The sequence below is a fragment of the Octodon degus genome, unplaced genomic scaffold (genome assembly GCF_000260255.1).
Source record: "Octodon degus isolate 3935 unplaced genomic scaffold, OctDeg1.0 scaffold00029, whole genome shotgun sequence".
NCBI lineage: Eukaryota > Metazoa > Chordata > Mammalia > Rodentia > Octodontidae > Octodon > Octodon degus.
Genome location: NW_004524605.1, coordinates 18,312,032 through 18,337,896, shown reverse-complemented (window position 1 = coordinate 18,337,896; position 25,865 = coordinate 18,312,032). Strand labels below are relative to the sequence as shown.

Below are 25,865 nucleotides of genomic sequence, written 5' to 3'. Positions count from 1 at the left end.
AGCTTTCATGAGAACATAGAATTCCATTGCCAGGACCTAGTAATTGGAATAAGTTGTGAAAGACTGCTTACTAGATGAAAAACATTATAGATAGGAAAATATCTGTTTTAGATTAAATGCTACAATCTAACAGTTGCTATGATAGGGAAGATCCTCTTGGTATTGTTTTAAATCTTAACTTTGAAAAGGGGGAAGACACTTTGGTTTTCTTGTTTGCCCAACATCAGCTCCATCACCAAGCATATGCAGTTCATCTTTTTATAAAAAGGCAAAGAAAATTCTTGTGCTATTAATATTCCTTACAAACCCTCTTACTTTCTTATATCAATCACTGATCAGTAAAATTCCCTTTTAGTTCAAAAAATTATTCCCTTGAGCCACTGTTAGTGTAAAATACATTAAAGGTCCACCATCTGAATAAGAGAGCCCACAAAACTTAGCATCTCTGTTCCTAGGATACTAGCAAAAAGTCATATAATTCCGCCATAGTTTAAACTCAGAGCCAAAATTGTACATCCAAGATCATAGATATTTACAATTGAGAATGTAGAATTCCAGTTGCTTGATTCTGAGTTTGAAATTTTCTCAGATATCCCGTTAAATCTTTGTAGCTAATATTGGTCCACATAACTAACACCATAAGAAATTTGTCAGGTTAATATCAACTTTTTCAATTGTATCACTTCAGCATAAAAATCCAGAAGCACTTTGCTCACCACAGTGTGACCTGCCAGTCTCCCACACCCTAGGATATCGCATGACCTGTGACAGAAGGAGAGCCTAGCTGTGAGGGGAGCCCGGGTCAGGTAAATTGGTTGTGCACCTGCTAAAGCTCAGCTTGGAGCAAACAACATTGTGCAAATGCTCCTATTTCCCTTCCAGATCTCAAGAGAAGTAAGCCAGCACCGCTTCTGGCACTGCGGCTGAAGGGCTACAGCATGCGATTATGTACAATGAACATAGAAACACAGAAAATGCCGCCAGCAGTCTCACCACATTGAGTCAACTGTCCTCCAGGGAGAGACTGACAGTGTCCCTCCATCTCTAGGAGTGAAAAATGCACCACTTGCTGAATGTAGGTTGAATTACTCAGATGAGACAGAGATGAAATCGATACCTCCTATCACTGTATCTCAGCCAAGAAAAAGAACACTAGATCTCTAATTGGGAAAGAGGCTCGGTGAGGCGAAGAGCTCTGTGCCCCGATCTCCACACAGAAAAGGGCTTTGTGGGTTTGGACTGTAGTGTTAGATGAGAGGGTTTCTCCTTTTTTTTTCCTGGTTAAATACAAAGGACATAAAGCCACAATAAAAACTAATAGATATATTCTGGTTCCCATTTTTCTGGTCATTTTTTTCTTCAAACCTTCTGTCCCACGAAACCAGATTTCTTTTCTATGTTCTACCCGATTTCACACATCTCTGTCAGACCCTTTTACTTCAAGCAACACTCTGTGCCTTCCCTGTGTCAACTCGGTGAAAGCAACGTGGAGGTCGCGATCCTTCTGGATCTCTACCCGACTCTGACTCTTGCTGTGCCAGCAACCTTCAAGGAATGGCCATTTCTTTCTCTCTACACTGAGCTCCCTTCTGCGTGGTATTTCCCCCTTCTCGCTGATGTAAGAAAACAAACACGATGGACACGATGAGTAAGAACTGTTTTTCCTTTGAATTTGATAGATTTCTAAAGACAAAAGATGCTTAATAGTAGGAATTTGGGCGTCACGGCAGAGGAGGACAGAGATATTTTTCGGAGACGTGAAACTCACAGAGTAAGAAGATGCAGTTTTCAATTTCCCCCTGAAGGTCCAATTGCTCTATTGCTCCTATCTAGAAATGTAAGCTTTTAGTATTGGTAGGACAAGAATGCCCCTGATTCTACAATCTCACAACATTTGAAGTGTAGTGAACCCTAAGGCGTACCAAATGAGTGGTTAAATGAAGAACAAAGGAAAATAACCTTGTAGGAATAAAATGTTCTTAATATTTTCCTTATAATATTTTTAACATGGTGGAAAACATCTATGCTAAATATTTATCATGTGGGCATTAGTGAAGACATAACTTTCACACAAAAACATGCATGCATATTCAAAACATGTTATGTCAGTGTATAAAATTATGACAAATTTTTTTTTCTTTTGCCTTCTTTGTATTTGCTTTTTAGTTGAGGTTTATTTTTTTGTTTCTGGTTCCCAAGTACAAAGCCACGGCTTCCAACTTGGTAGGCAAGCATTCTACCACTGAACTAAATTCCCAGCCCTTGATAATTTTTCTTTTCTTTCTTTTTATTAATTTTATTGAGAAACAAATAACAATGAGACAGTTTCAAAATCGATTAGGACAGTTTCAATAATTAATACATTGCATATTGTTGTCTTTGTAGTGGTTATTCACAAAATAAGATGCAGACATAATATCCTGCCCAAACACTATTAGTACAAATCTTTCTTCTCACTGAATTAAGACAAAGTGTCTGTATATCTATCCTAACTATTTTGTATATACAGATACAAAATGGTCCTTCACTTATATCTCCATTTTTGTTTAGTTTTGTCAGAGATGGGTATTCCATTGCCATTTAAATATTGTAGGTTAACCATCCAGAAGACAAGCTTATTGCTATTATCAAATGATGAAGTTTGCAGACCAAAATTAGAGAAAAAGGAGGGCTACAAGGAAAGCCAACATTTTGGCCCTAACCTTCTAAGGTCAATTAAGACTCAGGACATATGAGAACCTGTACTGTAATGTCATGTACCTCGGTAGTGTCCCAAATTTTCTGATCAAGGAGATTATGGGGCCAAAGAGGAAAGTGATCGATGACGTAGAGTGTGCCTAAGGAGAGTCACATGGGGAGAAGACACTCTCTCAGGCTTTCACAGAGAGCACATTGGCCAAGCAATGGCCGTGACTCATCCACATGGCTGCACTGACAAAGGTTCTACAATCTGAGGTACAGGATCTCAGGATATATCCTGAGGGCATTTCACTGACCTTCTCAGACCAAAAAGCTACAACTCTTGTTGCATAGGTCCTGCTTTACCTTGGTCTAAACCATCCAGTAGAAAAGTATGAAGACGAAATATAGGAAGTAAAGCCATGTTGTTATGTTGAACTGTGGGGGACTCAGGTCAATAATTTCTGACATTGCCAGTTAAACAGAAGACCCAATGCTGTTATGGGCTACTGGACTCTTTTAGAATATTTCGCTGAGTTTACACACCTATAATATTCAATAACGGAACTTAGAACAAATGGGGTATACCGATGAATGTCCATTTTGTATCTGTGTATTCAAAGTGGTTGGGATAGATATATAGTTGTATTCTCTTAATGAATAGAATGATTTGTTCTAATGGTGTTTGTAAATAGGATCTCTAGTCTGCATCTTGTGCAGCAATTAACCTCTAAGAAGAATATATGCAGTGTATTATTTGTTGAAACTGTACTTCCGATTTGATTTGAAACTGTCTCATAGCTATCTGTTTATCAATAAAATTTTGAAAATAAATAAATAAATGAATAAATAAATAAATATTGTAGGTGTGTGAATTCAGCAAAATATTCCAATGTAGTCCACTAGTCCATAATAGTAGTGTGTTATCCGTAGGACTGACAATGTCAGACATTGTTGACTTGATTCTTTTACAGCTCACCATATTAATATGGCTTTACTTTTTATACCTTGTTTTTATACTTTTCTGCTACATGGTTAAGACCAAGATAAAGCAAGACCTATATAACAAGAAATGTAACTTTTGTATCTGATAAGATCAGTCAAATCCCCTCATGATTTATCCTGAAACCCTGTACCACCGTTTGTAGATTCTTTGTCAGTGTTAGCCATGTGGATGAGTCACAGCCATTGCTTGACCAATTTGCTCTCTGTGAAAGCCTGAGAAACTGTTTTCTCTCTATGTGACTCCCCTTAGGCATATTCTACATCACTGATCACTTTCCTCTGTGGCCCCATAATCTCCTTGATGAGAAAATTGGGGACATCTCTGAGTTACATGATGTGATAGTACAGCTTCTCTTATGTCCTGAATCCTCACTGACCTTGAAAGGCTAGGGCCAAAATGTTGGCTATTTTTGCAGCCTGATAGCTTTTCTTAAAAATGCTGTAAAAACTCTGGGCATGATGGCGTGTACCTGTAATCCCAGCAGCGAGGAGGCTGAAAACAGGAGAATAACCACAAGTTTGAGCTGCATAGTGAGACGCTGCACACACACACACACACACACACACACACACACACATAAAAAAAATTAAAAAACCTAAAAAATGCTGTAAAAAATCACAAGCTTTAGGGAATGCTGCTGTCTTAATCTGTTATTTGTGTCTGTACTTTTTTCTTTTGTCTTTCCTTTTTCCTTTCTTCTTTTCTTTCTTTTTTCTTCATCCTTTAAGAACACTACTGGTAAACTCTAATGTTCTCAAATGTGCTGAGGTCTTGGTTCCTAGAAACTGCTTCTGGAATTGTATTATGAATTTTACATTTAATAATTCAAACACATCGAATGCTACTTGAAATCTAATGGTTTATAACTATAGTGTTAATTGATCAACACTCCCATCAGTAAGAACTGTAGATACAAGAATAAGCCATAAGGTCTCAGCTTGTGCCAGGTGTCATTCATGTCCAATGAGATACTTCAAATGGGGATACAACTTTAAGCCTTGGTATATCTGCACAGAAGGGAAATATATGGGGAGGAGATGCAAAATTTCTCAGGTGTTGTTGGATTCTAACTGAATTTCGAAGTAGGAGTAGGAGTGGACAGGCGAGAATGAAGGAAAGCACTGCTTACAGGTGGTGGAGCCTGCTGTATTTGTGACAGTACAAGTAGTTGTTGCTATAATGTTGGATATTAGAATGGGCAACGGGAAAAGCCGAGAAAGATGGGATTGGCAAAGATTAGTTTCATATATGTTATGCCAAAGAATGTGACATGAATCTTGAGAATGATAAGAAGTACTTCTAAGGCTTCCTACCATCATATGGGAGAATCAGGAAATGTCATTCTACAGTGAGAATGGAACCAGAGCTAACTATCCTCAGACACATTCTTAATACCTGCTTTAGACTCTTGGTCTTGAATCTGCTGTGTTCAATCTAAATCTATCAAGGTCATTGATCTCTGCATTTCTTCAAGATTTTACTTCCCTATCACAAATTCCAGTACCTATTTCCCATTATTTTCTAGCATGTCAAAAGTTCTCTGTATGGCATTCAAAACTCCATCCTCTAAATTCCTTGAATCCTCTAGCATGATGTGATCATGTTGGCATAAGCACTGCTTCATTCACCTACTTGAATAAAAATCACAGCTCTTAATTTCTTTACATTCATAACAACAATTTTATAAATTTTGCCATACTATATATATGTCTTACTTGCTTCTAAAATCTCCCTCTGGCAATGTGGCCTCAAAATCTTTTCACTTTATACTCTTTTAGTCCACTGATTCCAGAACTTTTTAAACTTTCCTTTAGGCCTTCAATGTCCTCATCCTCCTGCCTCCTTAAATTCTCTGGTTGATCTTTACAACCACTCTGTGACTCTCTCCCAATTCTATTGTAATTACTCACACTTGAATGACCTTGATTAAACCCCAATTTTTCCATGTCTGATGCCTTCTCCCAGCCAACCCTATCTGTTTGTTTACAGGAGACATTGCAAGCATCTTCCTGCCCTAGTGTCTTTGAAGCAATAAATAGTGGATAGAAATTTCCAGAAGAATCCCAACAGATTTTAAGTGTCCTTGAATACCTGGAATAAAACGCAATTGAAATGCTTTCTAGTTTACAGAACTTAACACATGCTGTAATCAAATGTCACTGTTTATTCTCAGTTTCATGAGTAGGTCCTATAAAGCTAACCAAAGGAATGTGATTTAAAGCACATAATTATAGTGTGGGACTTCAAAAGGGAAAAATAAACTCATAAAGTGTTTTAAAAGTTAGGGCCAGCCTGATAGCTCAGCAGACTAAAGTACCTGCTTAGGCAGAGTACAGCGGCTGGTGTTCGATCCTTGGTGTGCTGTGCTGGCCCTGCCCACAGTGCACGCTGAGAGGGTGACTGAGACCAGGTGTGATGGTGCAGCTTGTAACCCAGCACTTGGGAGGCTGAAAGCGGGAGAATCACTACAAGTCTGATCTACATAGTAGGATCCTGTAGGCCCTGTAGACCCTGTCCTAAATAGAGACAAAATAAAAAAGTACAAGGAAGTTTTACTAAATACTATGATTCCTATCATGAAAGAACACTGCCTAAAAGTCAATTAAGGAAGATTTATTTAAATTCTGGCCATGCTACTATTAGCAGAACATCTTAGAAGAACTGCTGAGCTTTTTGGAGCCTCACCTTCCCAATCTCCACTGACAAGATGGACACTTACACATGTATTATGTGGGCGGTGGAGCTAGCTCAGAGGCTTAAGTGCCTGCCTGGCAAGTGCAAGGCCCAGTATCAAAATAATAATAATAATAATAATAATAATAATAATAATAATAATAATGTAAAAAATATGTCTAGAATGCTTATGGAAAATTGTTATGACAAAGACACCAAAGATCAATGTTTTCAATTGCTTGTACTACTAGGACTCTGGGAGGCTGTAGCAGGAAGATGACAAGTTGAAGCCTGCTCTGGGCAGCATAGTGACTGAAGGAGACCTTGTCTTAAAATAAAATAAAATGAAAATGTAAAGAGCTGGGGATATACTTCAGGGTGAAGTTCTCAGGTTCAATCCCTAATTCTACCCAACACACACACAGAAAGTGACTACATGAAAAATGATAAAGTTTCATAAGATGGACTAAATTTTAAACAAAAAGTGTATGAAAGATACTTATTAAAAAATTGGCTGAAAGCTCCATATGAAATTGCATCATACTGAAAAGAAATGAAAAAGGAAAACTAGTTCTGTGTAGGTGCTCCTCCTTGCAGCTTGTGAGGGTTTGGTAGTAGTAGATGATAGAGATCCCCACATACTCACAAAACTCTTACTGATTTCCTCAGATTTTGTATGGTGAGCACCTACTACAACTGTATAATATTTTTATTCCATACAATTTCTAATAAAAAAACCAGGAATTTCTTTTGCATTCCTTTCTGTGTCTGGTTTAATTTTCTGAAATCAGTTCATGCATTCTATTTTTCCAGGAACCGATCCAAGTCTGCTGTTTAGAAAGCCCAGGTGGCAACTACTGGCAATAAGGGAGCTGGAGCTGAATGTTCTGGGAGGCTAAAAACCACATCAAATACAACTGAAAGGGCTTCAGATGATGCCTTTTGAATAGGAATACAGAAGATATTAGAAGAAACTTGAGGTCAGACTGATCACTAAGCAAGAGCAAATAAAAAGATCAGCCTATCCTTAATAACAGAGGCAGCATTTCTTTTAATCTTATTGTGCCTAGGAATCATCTTGGGGGCCTGAACAAAATATTGTTTCAAAGGCCACATCTCCAGATATTCTGGTCCTCCATGATGAGGGCAGGGTCTGGTAATCTGTATATTCAATATGTACCAAGAGGTGATGAAGCTACTATTTCATGAGCTCATTTAGGTTCTTTATGTTGGAATATCTGTACTCTTCTTATTAACACTTATTAGCACATTATCTAACTTATTAAAAATGCATTAAATAATGAATGCAAACTTAAGAGTTCATTTTCCTGAAAGATTTTTACTTTAATTATTTTTTAAGTTTGAGTACAACATTAGAGTTTGAACACAAGTAAGTTTTGGGGAGGTTAGAGAAAGGAACAATGTATTCCGAACCTATTGCCCTAAGTTCATTGTATGGTCTTGCTTCTATCTTCTAGTTGCAATAGTTCACTTATGTCAGAATGAATCCTAACCCCGGGAATGATATTAATCTCCAAATTATATGTTGTATTAAAAACAGGACTGCTATAAAATGCAATTATGTAACAGAAGACAGTCAGGCTGGAAGCCTTGTGGACATTTAAGCAGTTTCCTAACTACTGACTCCTATTACTCTTGTTTTCTTTTTATGTATTTTTTAGTACAGGATCTACAGGGTCTCTCTACACAGATCAGACTCATAGTGATCCTCCTGTTTTCAGCCTCCCAAGCATTGGGATTACAGGTGCACACCATCATGTCCAGGCTCAAGCACCATCTCAGCCCCTGCACTGCATGAGGGAGATCAAACCCTGGCCCCTGAGCTCTGCCTAAGCAGGTGCTTTAGTCTCTGAGCTATCTGGCTGGCTTTGACTACTATTATTCTTACACCTGATGTCCTCTTCATGTTGTATAATTTTATTTTATTTTTTATTTTTATTTTATTTATTTATTTTTTTGGAACCAGGGATTGAACTCAGGCCCTTGCGCTTGCCAGGGAAGCACTTATTCCACTGAGCCATCTCCCTGGCCCCAAATTGACATTTCATTACCTAGTTTTTGTTTGTTTGTTTGTTTGTTTTGTTTTGTTTTGTTTTTGGCAGAACCAGGGATTGAACTCTGACCCTTGTGCTTGCCAGGGAAGCGCTTATTCCACTGAGCCATCTCCCCGGCCCCTCTGTATAATTTTATTTTAATATACTAGTATGTGTGTGGTATATGATGTTTATACTTCTTGTAGGAAGTTAGTGCATGTATATAACTCACCTTGATTCCATCTTTCATGTCACTGAAACCAAATTAATGTTTGAACACAGGAGTCTCTCAATAACTAACCATGGACTGAGTCAAACAGATCCAAAAAGGTAACTAACCAAAGCTTTCTGTTGCTAGCACAGGAACGTCACATGTTTCCACAAATAGCCTGAACTAGGCAGGCTGGCACATGCCTGTAATCTTAGCACTGGGGAGGTTGAGGCAGGAGGATTATTGGGAGTCAGAAGCCATCCTGGGCTACAAAGTGAGCTCAAGGCCAGCTTGAACTGTGTAGTGAAACCCTTTGCCAAAAAGACAAAAAAACGAAGAAAAAGGAAGGAAGAAGGGAAGGTAGGACGGACGGAAGGAAGGAAGGAAGGAAGGAAGGAAGGAAGGAAGGAAGGAAGGAAAGAAGGAAGGAAGGAAAAACATGAGTCTGAATCTTAGTTCTTCCCTCCACTAGCAGAGGATGTTGAACTAGTTATCTTCTAGTTGTTTTTCTGAACCTCAAATTTCTCCATCTATAGAATGACAGAGGGCCAGCCAGTTAGCTCAGTGGATTCAAGCACCTTCTTAGGCAGACACAGAGGCCAGGAGTTTGATCCCTGTGCCTCCATGCCTGCCCAGCCCATGGGGTGTGCTGAGAGGGTGATTGAGACTGGGCATGGTGGTCCATGCCTGTAATCCCAGCATTTGGGAAGCTGTAAATGGGCGGGTCACTGAGTCTGACCTATGCAGTGAGACCCTGTAGATCCTGTAGACCAGTCCTAAGTACAAAATAAAATAAAGAAGGACAGAATTGAATTCCATGTCATGGAATAATCAAGAGAATTAAAGTTGTTATTAATAATCAATTATTATTTAAATAGTATAGAGAAAAATTTTCATTTTTGCATACAGTGAGGTGCATTGTTTTAGGATGTAGAATATCTTGAATTAGGTAAGAATTAGGAAGCCTCTTTTCTGTCTGAAATTTTGACTGGTTTTATCAACTAATTCTCACAAATCCCCACATATATTGAGTCTCTGACTATTCCTTAAGTGAATGAAATTCTTCTGTCAATACTACTTAAAGAAATAAGGAAGCTGATATAGGCAAATGTCTGTCACGTGACCCTTAAAAGGTTTGTCTTCCTCAATGAACACCTGAGGAGGATGCCAGTCTGAGAAACTGGTTGGTTGCCCTTATTAGAAACAAAAATTATTTGGAAATACCATAAGCAGTCAGTCAGGACCGGGTGTTTGGAAATGTCCATGAAGAAGAAAACTGTGGCAGGAGGCATAGTCACTGAAGATGCTTCAAAGACCAATGACTTCACCCACATACTACCCCAAAGGGTGAGCAGCAGTAATTGGTATATTAGGTTTGGTATATCTCATCTTGGGCAGGGGATCCAAATTCTCTCTGGCCTCTCCCTTTCAGGAAAAGTCCTTGTCCTTCAGTGTACACTTGCTGTGTGACTTGCTTCCTCTTTTGATTTAATTTAACCAACATTTCTAAGTGACTGTATTCAAAATCGTATTAGTTGGCTACAGTTTTGTCCTACTTCAAATCCACCTTGTGGTTTCCCATTGGATCAATGTCATTTAAGGGATTCTACTTGTAATCTTATTAGTTTGTAGTTTTGTCCTGCTTTACACCTGCCTCATCTCCTGGATTTGCTCTATAAAACTCCATTAAAAATAAGGATCCCCAAGGCTAACCACTCAAGGCCCTCTTATGTCTAAAAAATTATCTTTCTCTCAATAAAGGCTTCCTACTGATACAGGGGCATGAAACTCCCAACCTAAAAGATACCTGGGATGAGTTCATGTTCTTAAAACCAAGGAATGAATTTTAGAAACAAATGAAGGTTAAGAGCAGACTATCTACTGGAGGAAAGAAATTTTCTCTCTGAGCGCAGGACAGAAGGGAGACTCCAGCAGGTTACCCTTGGAATCTTCCATTTCCATGGATTTTTATAGAGCAAAACCATGAGGGTCTAAGTGAAGACTATGGGAACTCGCTTAGGTGGGCGTGATATGGGATGAAACTATGGTTAATCAATGAGATTATAAGCACCATTGCTCAGGTAAAACTGATTAAATCTAGTAACAAATGGGAAAGTGAATCACATAGCAAGTGGGCATGAATATAAAACAGGAGCTTATTGGATACCTGGTAGCAGTTGGATTAGTGACTCTTCCTGGTTTCCTCATGGTGATGACCAATCCCAGATGCTTATCTTTAGGGAGGTGAGCATTTGTTTGATCTTTGATCTTGAGGTCTGGCCCACAGCAGGAGCATCTCTTATAGCTGGAAGTCATCTTGTCTTCCCTGTTACCGCCTTTGAGGGTCTAGCACTTTCTGACTGCCTATACTATTTCTATTTAACTCAGCTGCCTACCGTACTACTGAGAATCTCCCCTTGTTCCTATTATCTATTCTTCACTTAGAGAAAGCAAACTCTGCATTTCGGATATTTAGCAAGTTGGGATTTTATATTTCTCTTATATTATTGGATTGTTTGGAGGTCCTATATCATGTTCTCGATATCACCTTTTGCAAACTTCACTGGCAGTTAGGTAAGAGCGTTTGGGTTGTGCAGTTCTGGATTTGCACTGCTTCCATTGTAAAATTTGCAACTGTAGAAATAAATTCCCTTTTCCTCCTCATACTTTAACTCTTTGCAAACCCATTCAGCAGTCACTCTCAGAAGGAATTACTAGAGAATAGAATGCTTGAAAAGTTAGAATATGTGGCAAGTTGAATCTACATTTCTTGTGGTATTTGTTTTTTTCTGACTGGGAGGGTTGAACTACTTACTTAATTTCCTTAAGTTATACTTTTCTTATCTCTGAAAGAAGGATAATAATAATCATGTCTACTTTGAGGTTTTTAGTGTGTATTAAATGAAAGTCTTCAAACAAATTGGGCAGTTTGATGCATGCTGCATGTTATCAACAAACAAAATGATATTGGTTCCTGCAAACACTGAGTAACTAAGAGTTCTGAAAATAAACAGCAATTATCCTAAGGGCAATGTTCAACTAAGTTATCAATTTTCATGAAGAAATAAGCACTGTTTCAGTCTCAAACAATGGAGGGGGGTACTGACACAGTTTTGTAATCTTCCTTGCATTCCACTTAGAGGAAAGAAAAATGCATTGATTACTTTGAAATTAAAGGACAATTCACTGTAAATCTGTTTCTAAATCTCTCTGCGAGGTCTCATTTCAGTTACTTTCCATGCTGCATTCTCCATCTGAAACTTTAGTTTCCAATTCCTGGAAGAGTTAAAAGACTGCATTTAACCTAGCGCAGTTCTTCACTAGACTCACAGGGACTCTAAGACTGTCTAAGGCTGAGAGTTCTTTAAATTGGGTTTAGGCAAAAACACATTATGAGGTCCTCTAGGCCATCCACTTCCCACCTTCCTGCCTTTCTTTGCATGTAGCTGCCTTCATTTGTTCTCACCCACATTTAGACTTGAGCTTTTAATAGCAATATTTGTCCCCAAGTAGCAGAAGAAAATCTGAATTTCCCCTTGTGCATCGCTGTGATCACATCCTTGTATGCTACTGCTTGTCATTTTCCTCAAGTTCCAGTGACGGAATCTGATCACAGGATGGATCCCAGCAGTGAGAAACAGTAGCCTGAGTCATACTCTCAGCCTAGTTCCTTTTGGGTTTTCACAAGTGATTCATTATCTCATGTCTGATATTCCTTATTGGCATAAAAATTTGTGTGCATGTGTACAGCATGCGTGTGTGACTACGCCTTAACTCCAAAGCATGATTTAAGAACAACAGACCTTCAGGGCATGTAGCAGAATATTACTTTTTGTAAATGCCAATAATAATTTTGTTATGTTCTGCATTCCTGGTATGTTACAAAGTGTTTGCACTTCCGTTGTCTCCTTTGCTTCTTTCTATATAAAAGTATCTCTGACAAAGACAGCATATGACTCTTAATGGTAATGAACTGAAGCTCAAAGGACAAATGGATTTGCACAAGGGAATATAACAAATTTGAGGCAGCGTGGGGCTGGGAACTGGGCTTTTCTTTCATTTTTCTCTAGTATTCCAACTCATAAGTACAAAAGCTATCAAAACTCCTAAGGCATTTGTGAATTATTCTTCACAAAGTACTTAAAGTTGAAATCTTCCAGTAAAAGTCATCTTAATGCATTCATTTTTTTTCCTCTTAGTTTTTAGGTTTTTTTCATTTTGCTTCACCTTGAGATCTACCTAATGTAAGAGAGAAGACCTGCCAGAGTATGCTTTTATGTTCTAGAACTTATCAAGGACACTTGAGAGAGTTCTATTGGAATGAGATTTAGAAGCCAATTTTCTTTTTGTTATTTTGTTATTTTTTTATGTATTTAGGAGAGGGTCTAACAGGGTCTCACTACACAGATCAGACTCAGTGATCCTCCTGTTTTCAGCCTCCCAAGTGCTGGGATTACAGGCACTTACCACCACGCCCAGTCTCATTCACTATCTCAGCACTCCACGGGGGCGGGACGGGCTCAACAGAACCCTACGAGTCCCAATCTAGCAGTGAGACATAGTGTGCATTGAATAGTCATGTTCCTATAAAACATTTGTAAAGTTAAAATTTGTTTTAAAATTTTGTAGAAACTAATGATTGATTCAGTGGCCCACTTCACTTCCACTGTTGGAAGGATTTAATTTGTTGGTAATTCTTCTTTTTACCTTTGTATTATTTTTAAACAAGACTATTAAAGATATTAGGGATTTTCTGTTGTTGTTGTTGTTGTTACACATAACAACCATCTGGATAGTCTGACCTTTTCATCATACTGTGGCCATTCTTTTAAATTATTTCCAATTATTTTTCTCTTACCAACAAGATTTCAGAAAGACAATAATAACTTAAAGGCTGCCCTACAAATACAAAGTGGCTTTCAAAGAAAAGTGCCTGAGTTCTTGGGATAGGGAAGTTAGGTTGATATGTGGGTAATTAATTAATTATCTATTTATTTATTTTTTATATTTTAGGGAATGATCTACAGGATATTCAGGATCTCACTGCTATATGGATTTTCTACTTACATATTGTTATATATGACAGATTGCATATCAATATATTTTAAGTATTTTATTAAAATTTTTATAAATTATGAAAATAGTCACACATATATCACTATGATATGATGTTTTCAGTTCTTTTGGTAGAATTCCCAGCAGGGCATTAGCGGGATTGAATGGGATTTTTGGTCCTATTTTTTGAGAAGTCTTCACACTGATTTCCATAATAGTTGAAAAAAATATGTATATATACTTATACACAAGAGAGTTAGGATAGATAGACAGCTTTCTCTTAGTTCACTGAGAATAAAAGTTTGTACTAATATTGTTTAGACAAGACATTTCTGCATCTTCTCTGAATAACTACTATGAAGACAACAATATGCAATGTATTAATCATTGTAACTGTCCTTCTAACCTGTTTTGAAACAGCTTTATTGCTATTTTATCTTTTCATCACTAAAATGAATAAAAAAGTTTATAAATTATGTATCACCTTTCTTATTGAAACATGAAATACACTTGAAATTTTGTAGACATTTTCACACAGGAGGCAGCTCTTTTGAGATTCAAACATCTGTTGATTAGTTCTAGTTTTCTGATATCTAGCTACATGCTGAAGTTTTAGTTTATTACTGATAGCAATATACTTTATGTTCTTCAAGTGTAAAATGGAAGAGCTAAAACTCATTTAAGTATGTTTCATAAAAAACTAAAGGCACATTTCATTACTAAAATTCAATTAAGGAAAGCATTTAATTTGCTGGAAATGATTTTGTTTACCTTTGTATTATTTTTATACAAGACTATTAAAGATATTAGGAATTTTTTGTTACACATAACAATCATCTGGATAGTCGGACCTTTTCATCATCCTGTGGCCATTCCTTTAAAGTATTTCCAATGATTTTCTCTTACCAACAAGATGATTGGAGTTTATTGTTTCTCCGAGCTACCACTGACTAATACCTATCAAATTGAATGTAGTGCCATATGATCTTTACAGTGCTGTTTTTGTTGAAATGAATAAAATTATCCCAACAGTGAAGCAAGGGAATCTTGCCACAGTTACAAGAAAGTTCCCATCATCCTCCAAAAATGATCATGCTAACATTGTCTCCTCATCTGCTCCTGCTGAAACCAGTTGTGCATAAAGAAGAAGTCATAGCTGTAGGTCATTGGCAAAGTGGGGTAGATTTGATCCATAACAGTCTATTTACTAGCATATCACTCTCAAAGTGAGAGCTATTATACTGTCTCAGCGGTGTTTTCTCTCAGAGCAAGTTATTTTTTTTCTCTTTTCAAGGATAACTTATCTTGACATGTGACCTTGAGCTTTGAAGACCAAAAGTAACCAAATCTGACAGGCCAGTAGCTGAGAACTTCATTGCTCACATGTACAATTAGGATTTTCTTGTCCCCATTCTAAGAGACCTTTGTCAAAGTTACAGTTTATATATCAGAGTTAGCTAGCCCTGTATACAGGAAGCACTACTGCCTACAAAGCAGATTCCATGAGAACAGATGATGGGGTCTGCCTAACTTCCCGCTGCTGCCAATATGATCAGGTAAGGGGGCATTCGCAGCACTAGGGACTATACTAATACAACGTGTGCTTAAGCATTTAGTTCTAAATATTTGTTGTCTCTTTCACCTGAGCCCATCCCTTTAGAGCCCTGTGCACTGGTCTTTTATGCAAACAGAATATGAATCTCATCTCATGAATATCAGGTTTCCACTGTACTTGGCTTCATGATATGATACAAACCAAAATGACTATATCTATCAAAGGAGAAGCTTTCAGAACCATTTTAACCTTTACCATTCCTCTATGAGAATGACATGCTGCAGAATGAAGCACAGGATGGACAGTAACACAAACTGCTCCTATTTTAAAGCACTGAAATTTTGAGTAGCATTAGATACATATATTCTCACTTAAATCAATCACTACTGGTTGATTTTATCATACTTATACACAAAAAGCTTAAGATAAATACATGAGATAAATGGGTAGGCGATACAGAAATGGTGTAACAATTACTGAGAACCAAATTACAAAGCATATCCTCTCACATAAAGAAATACAGGAAAAACTCTAGTGTGAACCATCACATGATAGGCAACAGGATGTGAGTAAGGAAATTACCTTTTTAGTCATGACTTTCACAATTTTGAAAACCATCCTCAGCCTTTCAGGATGATTTTCAAGATTGCATTTACATAATAACCTCATGTGTATAATGAACATCATGTGACAGAATAGCTATAAAAAGTAAATGAGTCAATAAATATAAAGGGATTATATTATGAATATAAAGAGGTTTTGGACAGTAACACATGTTATTTAGATAGTTACCACTACCCTTATTAGTTTTGTAGAGGTAGTATCCCAGTTCTTTTTAATGGAGTATAGATTCACAGGATCACTTTTTGTTTTTTAATTTTTTTTTCTGTATATATAGGGAAGGGTCTGCAAGGTGTTCACAGTCTCAGTACTAGATCAGACTCATAGTGATTCTCCTGTTTACAGCCTCCCAAGTGCTGGGATTACAGGTATGCATCACCACACCCAGTCTCAAATGCCAACTCAGCACACTCCAGGTGTGGGGTTGGCAGGGCTGGTCCCAGGATCGAACCCCTGGCCCCTGTGCTTTCTTGTAGGTGCTTTAATCCACTGAGCTATTTGGCCGGCCCCAGATTCACAGGATCTTAAAAATTCATGCAGATATACAAGATGAAGCTATTTAAAATAAATAAATAAATAAATAAATAAATACCCTTTATAAATTCTTGCTGAAAGTGTCTTTTCTCTTTGAAGACAAAGGGGCTTCTCGCTTTCCAATACAACTCCTTGTCAGTAATAGCCCTAACCTTTCCCTCCTCCCGATTACTCCTTCACAGCAAATTTAATTATCAGCTACTGTCACTCCTCCCACCCTAAGTGGCCCTCGCATCCCCATGCCAGATTCATATTATCAGATGTTAATTAACTCATCACCCATTTCTAGGACAATGCCCCGTGCCTCCTCCCTTACAGTAGCAATTACGAGTTTGATGTACTGCAAACAATATACCTCTGTTAAAGTTTTAGCATGACCTAATAAGAGAGCAAGACAAAATAAGTCTCAGGCCATGTCTTTCAGAAATGCAGAAACAGCCTAGTACTTGAGTCATTGCTTGATTGGTGTCAGTGTCAGAAAGGAGCTATGAATAACTTTTTAGTTGAGTCTGAGTGACCTGGGAAAAGGGCTTCATGCCTTCAGGATACATTTCTACTAGAAGTTCTTGGAGATGTAGAACTCCTAAATTCCATCTGAATTTTGTTTTATAAGAGAACTGCTAAATATAAGGACATACAGTGTAGCAAGTTGATAGAGTACAGAATCTTCAAAATCAGTCTATTCTGATTGTTTAAGGTGGAGAAATTGTGGGCCAAAGGATAAAATTACTTGGTTGTGGTCATTGAAACACATGGTAGTATGACCAAAACAGCAAACCTCAAATAAGAATGATAGTTTTTTTGTCATAGACCCAGCTGTCTGATTTTATTATAGAAAATGAAGAATAGGACTTTGTTGTAGAACAATAATGCTAGATCTTCAGAAAACTACAAAAGGACAAAGTGTTAATTGGCAACACAAGGCTGCTAATCAGCAATATGCAGGAAAATGGCAACAAAGCATTGAACAGCTTGGATGTGAATTGAAAAAGAAATACAAAGACTTTGGGCACAGATGCCAATATCTAGAACTTTGTAAGATTATTTTTATTTGAAATGTATTTCTATGAAAGTGCATAGTAATGATAAACTGACTGAGATTGCAGTCAAGTTAACTTGTTTATACAAGATATTTATGAATCATAAGTCCAGGTATAGAAGGTAGAAAGGAAATCAGGCCTACAGTGGGTGCCTTCTGTCACAGCCTTGCAACTTAAGTATCTATTTTCAGGCAAACCTTTGTTGAGTCACGGCTTTCACATTGTCTTGCAGTGCTGTTCTGTGGAAGGAATTATCTTTGCCTCTTAGGAAAATAGTCTTCATTACTTATCTATGTACTGTCATTTGGGAAATCATTATCTTTAAATTCCCCTAGTTTTGATAAGGTTGTGCATGCTTATTGCCTTCCAATGTAAGGAAATCGTAATTAAAATAAATGCTAAAAATAGGAAACTGGAGTGTATGTCCCTAACTGTTGAGATAGCTGATAGACTCAACTTTACAAAATGACTTTCATGGGGCAATGGGGTGCTGAAGATGCAAAGATGTTTAATACTATCCTGTGAAGTTTCCCAATTGTTTGATGTTCATTGAAATAAATAAAATTTCTCTGTCTCTAACTAATGACTTTTGCTCTAGGGTAGAGTTAGACATTTGCAACTAATGCACGTCTTCTGACTTCACCTCTTTGAAGCAATTTCTCTGCAAGTAGAATTATAATTGGCATTGATCTTTGAGATTTATCCCAACATTTTTATTGTTGTATCAATGTTTCACATTTTATCACTGATACGGTAACAAGGAATTGCTAAGTGAGGAAAAGTGATTATTGGGCAATTACAGCTAGTGTCCAGGATGGCATTATTCCTGTAACAAGGAGCTATTACACAGCTGATGGATTCAACATTATGCTTTTTATTCTGTAGCTCTTCAACATTTACCAGTGGACAGTAGACATAAATGATGAACATCAAAGAGTATGGTCCTCTTAGTCATATCATGTAGGCAGATGAGAAACTGTAGTTGGATTTACCTTTATAATACACTTGGTTGTCTAATTTGAGTTCATCTTCAAGCCTTGTTGTCAACATCACTTACTTGTTATGCCCCGTATTCAAAAATAAAAACATCATCTTATGGAGCCAACAATAAAGTGTTTATGAGTGAAACAACTATATAAACACTGAATATGGGAAAAATGTGTATTTTTAAAATAATTCTGCTTTTTGTTATCATTTGAAAATGGTATTTTCAAGGATCAGGTAATTTTGGAATAGATGAACTGAAGACAGAGATGTGAAAATGAATATTTCTACTGATGTGAAAATGAATATTTCTATTGATGTTTATGTTTTAAATGCAAAATACTATGAATTCCTCAGAGATATTCTGTAGTGATCTGGATCTTAAATGTTTACATGTACTTTGTGGCAGAAGCTGACTAGGAGGGATTGCTGAGGTACGTGTGATCACAAGAATGTAAATGTATTTTAGATATAGCAAAAAAAATTCTAATTTCAATAGACATAGGAAAAAATAATTTAATAAAAATTAATGCTATCTTGGCCCAGTTGGTTTTAATATGTTATAAATTAAGACATTAATTGTCAAGTTCATTTTGAATAGTAGTCATACAAATCTTCTAACATGTTTTTACTCCAATGGTAGTTTTTTTAAGGAACATATTATGCCATGTCCCTAATTTTGCCTGGATTCCTGCAATTCAATGCCCTCAAAGGGAATACAGTGTCAGTTTTCCCATTCGCTGCATTTCCCTCAGTGTTGATGACTGCAGGTATACAGTGGCTTCGAAAATTATAGTTGGTCACTTAGACAAACTGCTTTATGATACATAAAGTGTGTGGTGTGAGCTTTTGTCATTAATGCAGTAAGCAAAGGCCACTGAAGGGAGAGACTAAGAGTGGGCCCTTCAGTTAATCAGCTACTGACATGGTCTACCCAAGAACAGATGAAATCATGAACTAGCACAGTGGCAGTGGCAGTGGAAAAGAGGACAGTTACACAAGTTGTTACAGAGACATAAATGCCTTCGTGAGTCACTTGATGTGGGAGGCAGAGGCATGACTCCGGTGCTCATGCCTGGCTTACTGGGGCCATGGCGGTGCTTTTGCCAGATATAGAACAGTCAGGAAAGGATGATAACTTCCAGGAGAAATTATAAATACAGAATGTGTTCTGATGCATTGACTTTGAATTAAGGAAACCTTTCAGTCTTATTGATTTACCACCAAGGTAACATTTTCCAAAGAGTGATACAATGAAACTGGTACAAGAGAAGATGATTCAGGGGGTGGGTGAAAGGGCTATCAATTAGCCTTTAGTTATGTGCCAAGCAAATATTTTCCTGTGCAGTGTTCTCTCTGACTTGTGTACATTAAGGAAAATGTTGTATTTTGGTAATAGTTGTGCTACCTACTCTATCCCTGACACATGTCTTTGTTTTCTTTTGCTTTTTCAATACCTTCATTGTGTGGCTAATGCAATTATATGCACTTACAATTTAAACATATTTGTTTATTTACAAATTACATTTTACATCAATTTCTATTTGTATCAGTTGGTTCTGGTTTTCCACGTAGTATAACTTTAGGGAAAAAAATGCTAATTTTACTAAAAATAGCAAATCTACTTCAAGAAACAAATTACTAAGTTCAGGAAGCCAGTTTGACCTGGCCACAGCCTCAATCTGTGACTGACAGAGTTAGCCCTAGTAATGCTGGTCTCTTGCCTGTATAATATCCCACACTCTGTAAATAAACAATACTAGTAGGGTAGTAGCAGAGTTTTACTACCAGATCTGGTGCCACCTGTTCTACGTATGTTCCTGGCACCCTAGATCCTTGCTTGAGATAAACCACACACATTCTGGCCTGCGTGCAAGTCACTTTCTGTGCTGGGCATTAAATAAGCTCATTTCTTTGACCCAGTTTCTTTGGCCTTGCTGCTGGGCTTGACCAAAGTTCTGTCAGTCAGTCTTCAGAAATTACACTCTGCAATTCTAAATCTGCACAAGTCTTTCTTCGGTGTCAGGGCACTTTTGGTCAGTTCTTATGCACCATATTTTCCTGAGGCATTAAGGAACTAGCAGAATATTCATTCATAAGATACAATAAATTGAAATGAACAGAAGTCAAACAGTAGCTGCCTCATCTTAAGCAATATTCCTGTCTAGTCACAATGGAGGTGACTTAACGGAGATATGTTTGCTAAAAATCTATAAGAAAGCCACTTATAGTAATGGCTAAATTACCAAAAGATTTCAATTTGAACATCTGATAATTACCCAAGGAAGTTAATTAATAAAATGTATTGTAGACATTAATTCCTTAAATGGTTTTGATTCAAAGATATGAATTTCATCACAAATCAATGAAATACTGGATTAGAACTTCAAATCAATACAAAGTTAGTTGTCCCAAAATTCAAGGTTGCCGCTCTGTTACTGATGCTGGTTTTCAATTTAGCCATTTCTCTTCATGGAAGAAACTTAAACAATGCTGCCTACAAAATGCAAAGACCAAGAACAAATGTAAAGCCTAACAACCATGAGAAAATTCGCAATGGAGTTGATGAGTCTATTAATTGATATATCACATATAGTATGTTTTTTTCAGTTTTGCTATTATTTCCTTACAAATATTAATAGCCTTATGGGACCTTGGTAATGCTTTGTCATATATTTAAAGTAAGTGGATTATTTTCTCCTTGAGTATATCTTAATAGTCATCAAAGACTCTTGGTCATTCTCCATGTGAACACTGAACCAGGAATAAGATTAGGTCGTTTCATGTAAAATTCCATCCTACACTTACTGCCACTTTTCTCAATGTAATTCTAGTCTCAAAATGACTACACAGATAAATCTACTAGTCACAAGTTTATGTTGTTTTAGAAGACAGGGATGATTGTAGGCATGTGACTATACAACAAAAATGCATTGCCTGATTCCTCATTCTGTAAGTAGAAAAATCTGGAGATTATTTTTGTACATGTTCTTCTTTCACAGTTAGAAGACCTCAGTTGTAAGTCAACCTTGGTTTTTTTCCCCCATGAATCAATGGAAAAATTCTTGTAGTATTTGATTATCAAGGCTAAATAAGAATGGCTTTGGGAGAACTGTGAATGGTACAAACAATAGAGCTAAATAACTCCATAATACAGAGACTAATGCTTTTGAGGGCAGAGTCTTAAATTGTTATCTTATATACCAGACCCTATTCCAACATTATTCATATATCATATAAATTCTAGAAAAATTGTATATATTTGAATAAATCAACAGAAATCTGCCTGATTCATGAACATCTATTTCAGAAGACAAATTTTAATAGATAATGAACTGAGAACATAATGTCTGCATTTTGAATTGAAACCTATTAAAACATACTTTAGAAAAATTAGCTCGAGTAATCTACATAGAATATATGCTCAACATTGCAGAGTTCAAATTAGACATACATGAGATAGAACTGGTCGGGAATTATGCCTAATTTTCTTATATGGGATTTTGACTAAATTAAATACTACTATTAAAGGAATAAGAAAGCATATATTTTGAAATAAAATATTGACTTTTACCTTTATTTGAAAAAATCTGAAGTCTTGAGTACATTATGACTCATACAAATGATTATTGTAACCAATTTAGAGTTAGGTCTGCCACTGACTGAGCTCTCATCATTGGGAAAGGATCACTTTAAGCATTTAATTTTTTAAAATATATGAACAGAATACTTGTGCTCAGTTCCTTTTACCAATTTTGAGTATTTGCAAAAGCAGATCCCTTCAGAGGTTCAATAAGTTTTTCCAGTATCTATAGCTGAATTCTAGCTGATGAAATAAAGATTTGAACCGAACCTGTCCAATACCCAAATCACAGTCTCTTGTCAGTTAATAGGGGCCATTTAAAATAATGAATTATTGAAAGGAGACTAGGTCTATATTGACAGCAGTCATTTTTTTCTGCACTAGTAGAACATACATTGTTTTGATAAAGGCTACTTCAACATATTAGAAAAATATTCCCTAAAACAACTAATACATTTGAACTTAATGAATGTTTTCTTTTTAAGAATAATTGCCATTTTTAGCTTAAAATTAGCAGATAATTTAATAATCAAATTTGTTTAAAATTGGTAGAATGCATTCATATTTATCTATTCTACTAAAACACTGACTATAATTATCTCTAGGAATTAAAAGACTTCATTGAGTTTCTGAATATCATTTGTAGACAAACAAAAGTCTTCCAACTCACACATACCAAAGTTTGAAGCTGGATATGTTACATAAATTATGTTAAGTGCATCTTACCGGAAGTAGTCTTGACTACTTCAGTGGTATTTCTCAGTCCAACAAATGAGAATTGGTACAGCCTCCACGATCTTGTGTCACCCACTTCAACAGAACTATGCTTCCACTGGTAGACAATTTCTTCACGTGGATAGCCATCTACAGTGAGGTGGGAAAGCTTACATTATGAACAATAATGAATCAATACCTGTAACAACCTTCTACACACAAGAAACTGAGGTAAGTAATGAAAGTGTCATAAATCAGAGGATAAATGATAAATGCTATTTCAACATACTAGAAAATTATTACCTAAAAGAAAAAATAAATTTGAAAAAACCTAATAAATGTTTTCTTTTTAAGAATAATTGCCATTGATTTTTGCTTAAAATTAGCAGATAATTTGTTAATTAAATTTGTTTAAATTGGTAGAATGCATTCATATTTAATACATCCAAGACTAAATTATTGTAGTAGCCAAGATGACTAATATATCATCATGTCTTAAAATAGGGTAAGATTCAAAAGTTAGAATGTCAAAATTTCCCTGGAAAATTAGGTTACATTGCATTGAAGTAATGCTATACATAATTTCCTATATGCTGTATTCATATTTTGAAATCATCTGAGGTAATTTATAAGTAACTAGTATAAGCTAACAAGTAAGAATGTAATATATCATTTTGTAGTGAAGTTTAGTCAACGGGAAGATTTTGAGAGTCTTGCTTAAGTAAAAACTAAAGAAAATAATAAATTCAAGTTTTCCAGAGTGAAAAATGCTTGGGGAAAATTGCAACTTTTACATTATTATCCCTTTATTTTTAGGCTAATTTAATATACATATATACCCAAAACAATAAATAGGGATGCCAAGGGGAATAAATTAATTATTTTGGTACTTAGATAAGAGAAATTCTTCATTAGAAAGGGTTTATAATGAAATAATTATGAAGACAACTTTCCAAACCAATATCCTGGGAAATTTTCTTACTTTTTTTCTAACTTGCTTCTATTTGAGCATGTTAATGTTACTTAATGTGCAGAACATATTTCCTGACTGGAAAACATTGTTAAGCTAAATGTGGAATAAACTTTCTCAAATATAAATAAAAGGACGAACTAATCATCTATTGATAACCTTGATTATAAAGTATGATTCATGACTCATGGTAAAATTTCATTAGTTTACTTCTTTCTTTTTCAGTTTTGATTTAATTGTCTATTATGTTCAGGGAAATCACAATAAAAATGACAATTTGAGAATTATTGGGGATGTATGTAGTGGAATGAATATAAAACTGGGAGAAAATAGAAATCATTAGGAAATTTCTGCATGGAATGACCTGGTGACTGATGTTTCTATAGCAATGATTAATATTACATTGTACTTGGGCTCAGAGTAAGTCACGTGCAAAACTGAAGGCACAGAAACAACCAGTTCTTGAGATTTCAGTTACTCAGGAGAGAGGCAGTCCCATTTAGAAAATTAAAGATAAAACAGGTTTATGTCTTTAAAGTTCATGGAAGCATTAAATTTATAATTAAATATGTTCTGTTCTTGGATGAAGCAAAGAAAAAGATTTATAATGAGAACTGTTATATCTGATGTACACATAATTTTCTCCTGATTATCACTTGGATCTATGTAATGATGAGTACATGATTGATTCTCTTGTCATTCATTTTTATGTTTAATTACAGGATTAGCTTAGTTGTTCTTAAGAGCATTTTTTAAAATATCTGGCAGAAAAATTGTATTTGTAAATATATACTTAAAGGATCAATTTTTTAATTTTGTCTAATATACACAACTAGCACAATATAAGTAAGGTGGATTTGGACAGTCTAAGAGATGCTGAACAAACAGTAAAGCAAGCATTTTGGTTGAACAAGGCTTGCTTGCGTAGATTCTGACATCTCTGAAGATGTTTAAAATTAGGGAGCCTCTCTATATTGCATTACTGATGACAATACTTATTAATAAGAAGTTATGCTTTTGTTGCATCTAACTGCATCAATATATCAAACATTGCATGCATATGATGACAATAAATCTATTTTTATGTGAGAGATGTTCATTGGCAACATTTTTCCCTCTGAAGGAAGGGGTAGAGGATGCATAACCAACACCACATGCTCCTTCTTCTGAGCCCTGCTCTATGAATACAACCCATCCCAGAAGGGCTCCAAGCATTATTACCAGTTGAATAAAAGTTTAAAGAATATTTATAATTCCTGTCAAAATACATCCATTGTCCTAACTGGGGCAAGTTAGAGTTATGAAAACAAGAGACAGCCAACATCTTCAAAGCCAACAGCATAGACTAGTGCAGTCTTGCGGTTGTCTGAAGTTCTCCCAGTTACTTGAAATTACAGTCAAGGACCTCAGGGGAGAGATGATACAAACAGAAAAGGGATTTTACTTACAACTGGAGAACTCCAGGGGGCAGGAGTGTTCATCCATTGGGAAGTTGTGCAACTGTAACTGGCACTCGGCATCGATTGTCAGCCTAAGTAGAAAGGTATTAAAAGTACGTAGAAAAATACAGTGTAATTTTTGAACATAGTTTCCAGAAATTCTAATGTGGAATTTCACATTCAGGTGGAAAGCACAAAATGATGCTCGCTGAAAAAAATACCCATCACGTTAAGTAAAAAATAAGACTGAAAAAACTACAGCCAGTGTTGGTGAAGCATGTCCCCAGAACTTGGGAAGCCGAGGCAGGACTTTAGTGAGCTTGAAATGCCTGGACTGTGTAACGAGTTCAAGGCCAGCTTGGAATATAAGGAGACTCTGTTGTTTTTCTTGTTGGGGGGTGGGGTGGGGAGACAACTTAGAGAATATTCATTACTAAAGACCAAACAATAACATTTCACTCACTTCACTCTCATTTATTCAAAATCTGTATTACTTAAGTTTTGTTTTTCAAAAATTAATTGCACAAGAGATTACTCAGGGATATATATATGTTATATATATATAACAAAAATCAGAATTTGAACTCATTCATTGTTTGCAAACAAGTAAGTGCTGTCCATTCTCAGAACTTATCTGCTACTTAAATCAAGGTATTCTAATAGTAAAGAGTTGTTCATGATTAGTTTTATGCTTCTGTAAGTTTAAAATGTGTTCATGATTAGTTTTATGCTTCTGTAAGTTTAAAA

At 36.2% G+C, this 25,865-nt stretch overlaps 1 protein-coding gene across 1 annotated transcript in view; it reads right to left on the bottom strand.

Moving 5' to 3' along the window:
* The window catches only part of Gabrg2 (gamma-aminobutyric acid type A receptor gamma2 subunit), a 97,932-nt gene that overhangs the window by 34,265 nt on the left and 37,802 nt on the right, over window positions 1-25,865 (bottom strand). Inside the window, exons 5-6 of the mRNA XM_004629470.1 lie at window positions 25,128-25,210; window positions 22,722-22,859 (exon numbers count right to left, since the gene is read on the bottom strand). Of these exons, the coding sequence (XP_004629527.1) occupies window positions 22,722-22,859; window positions 25,128-25,210 (221 nt within the window). The remainder of the gene's footprint in view (window positions 1-22,721; window positions 22,860-25,127; window positions 25,211-25,865) is intronic.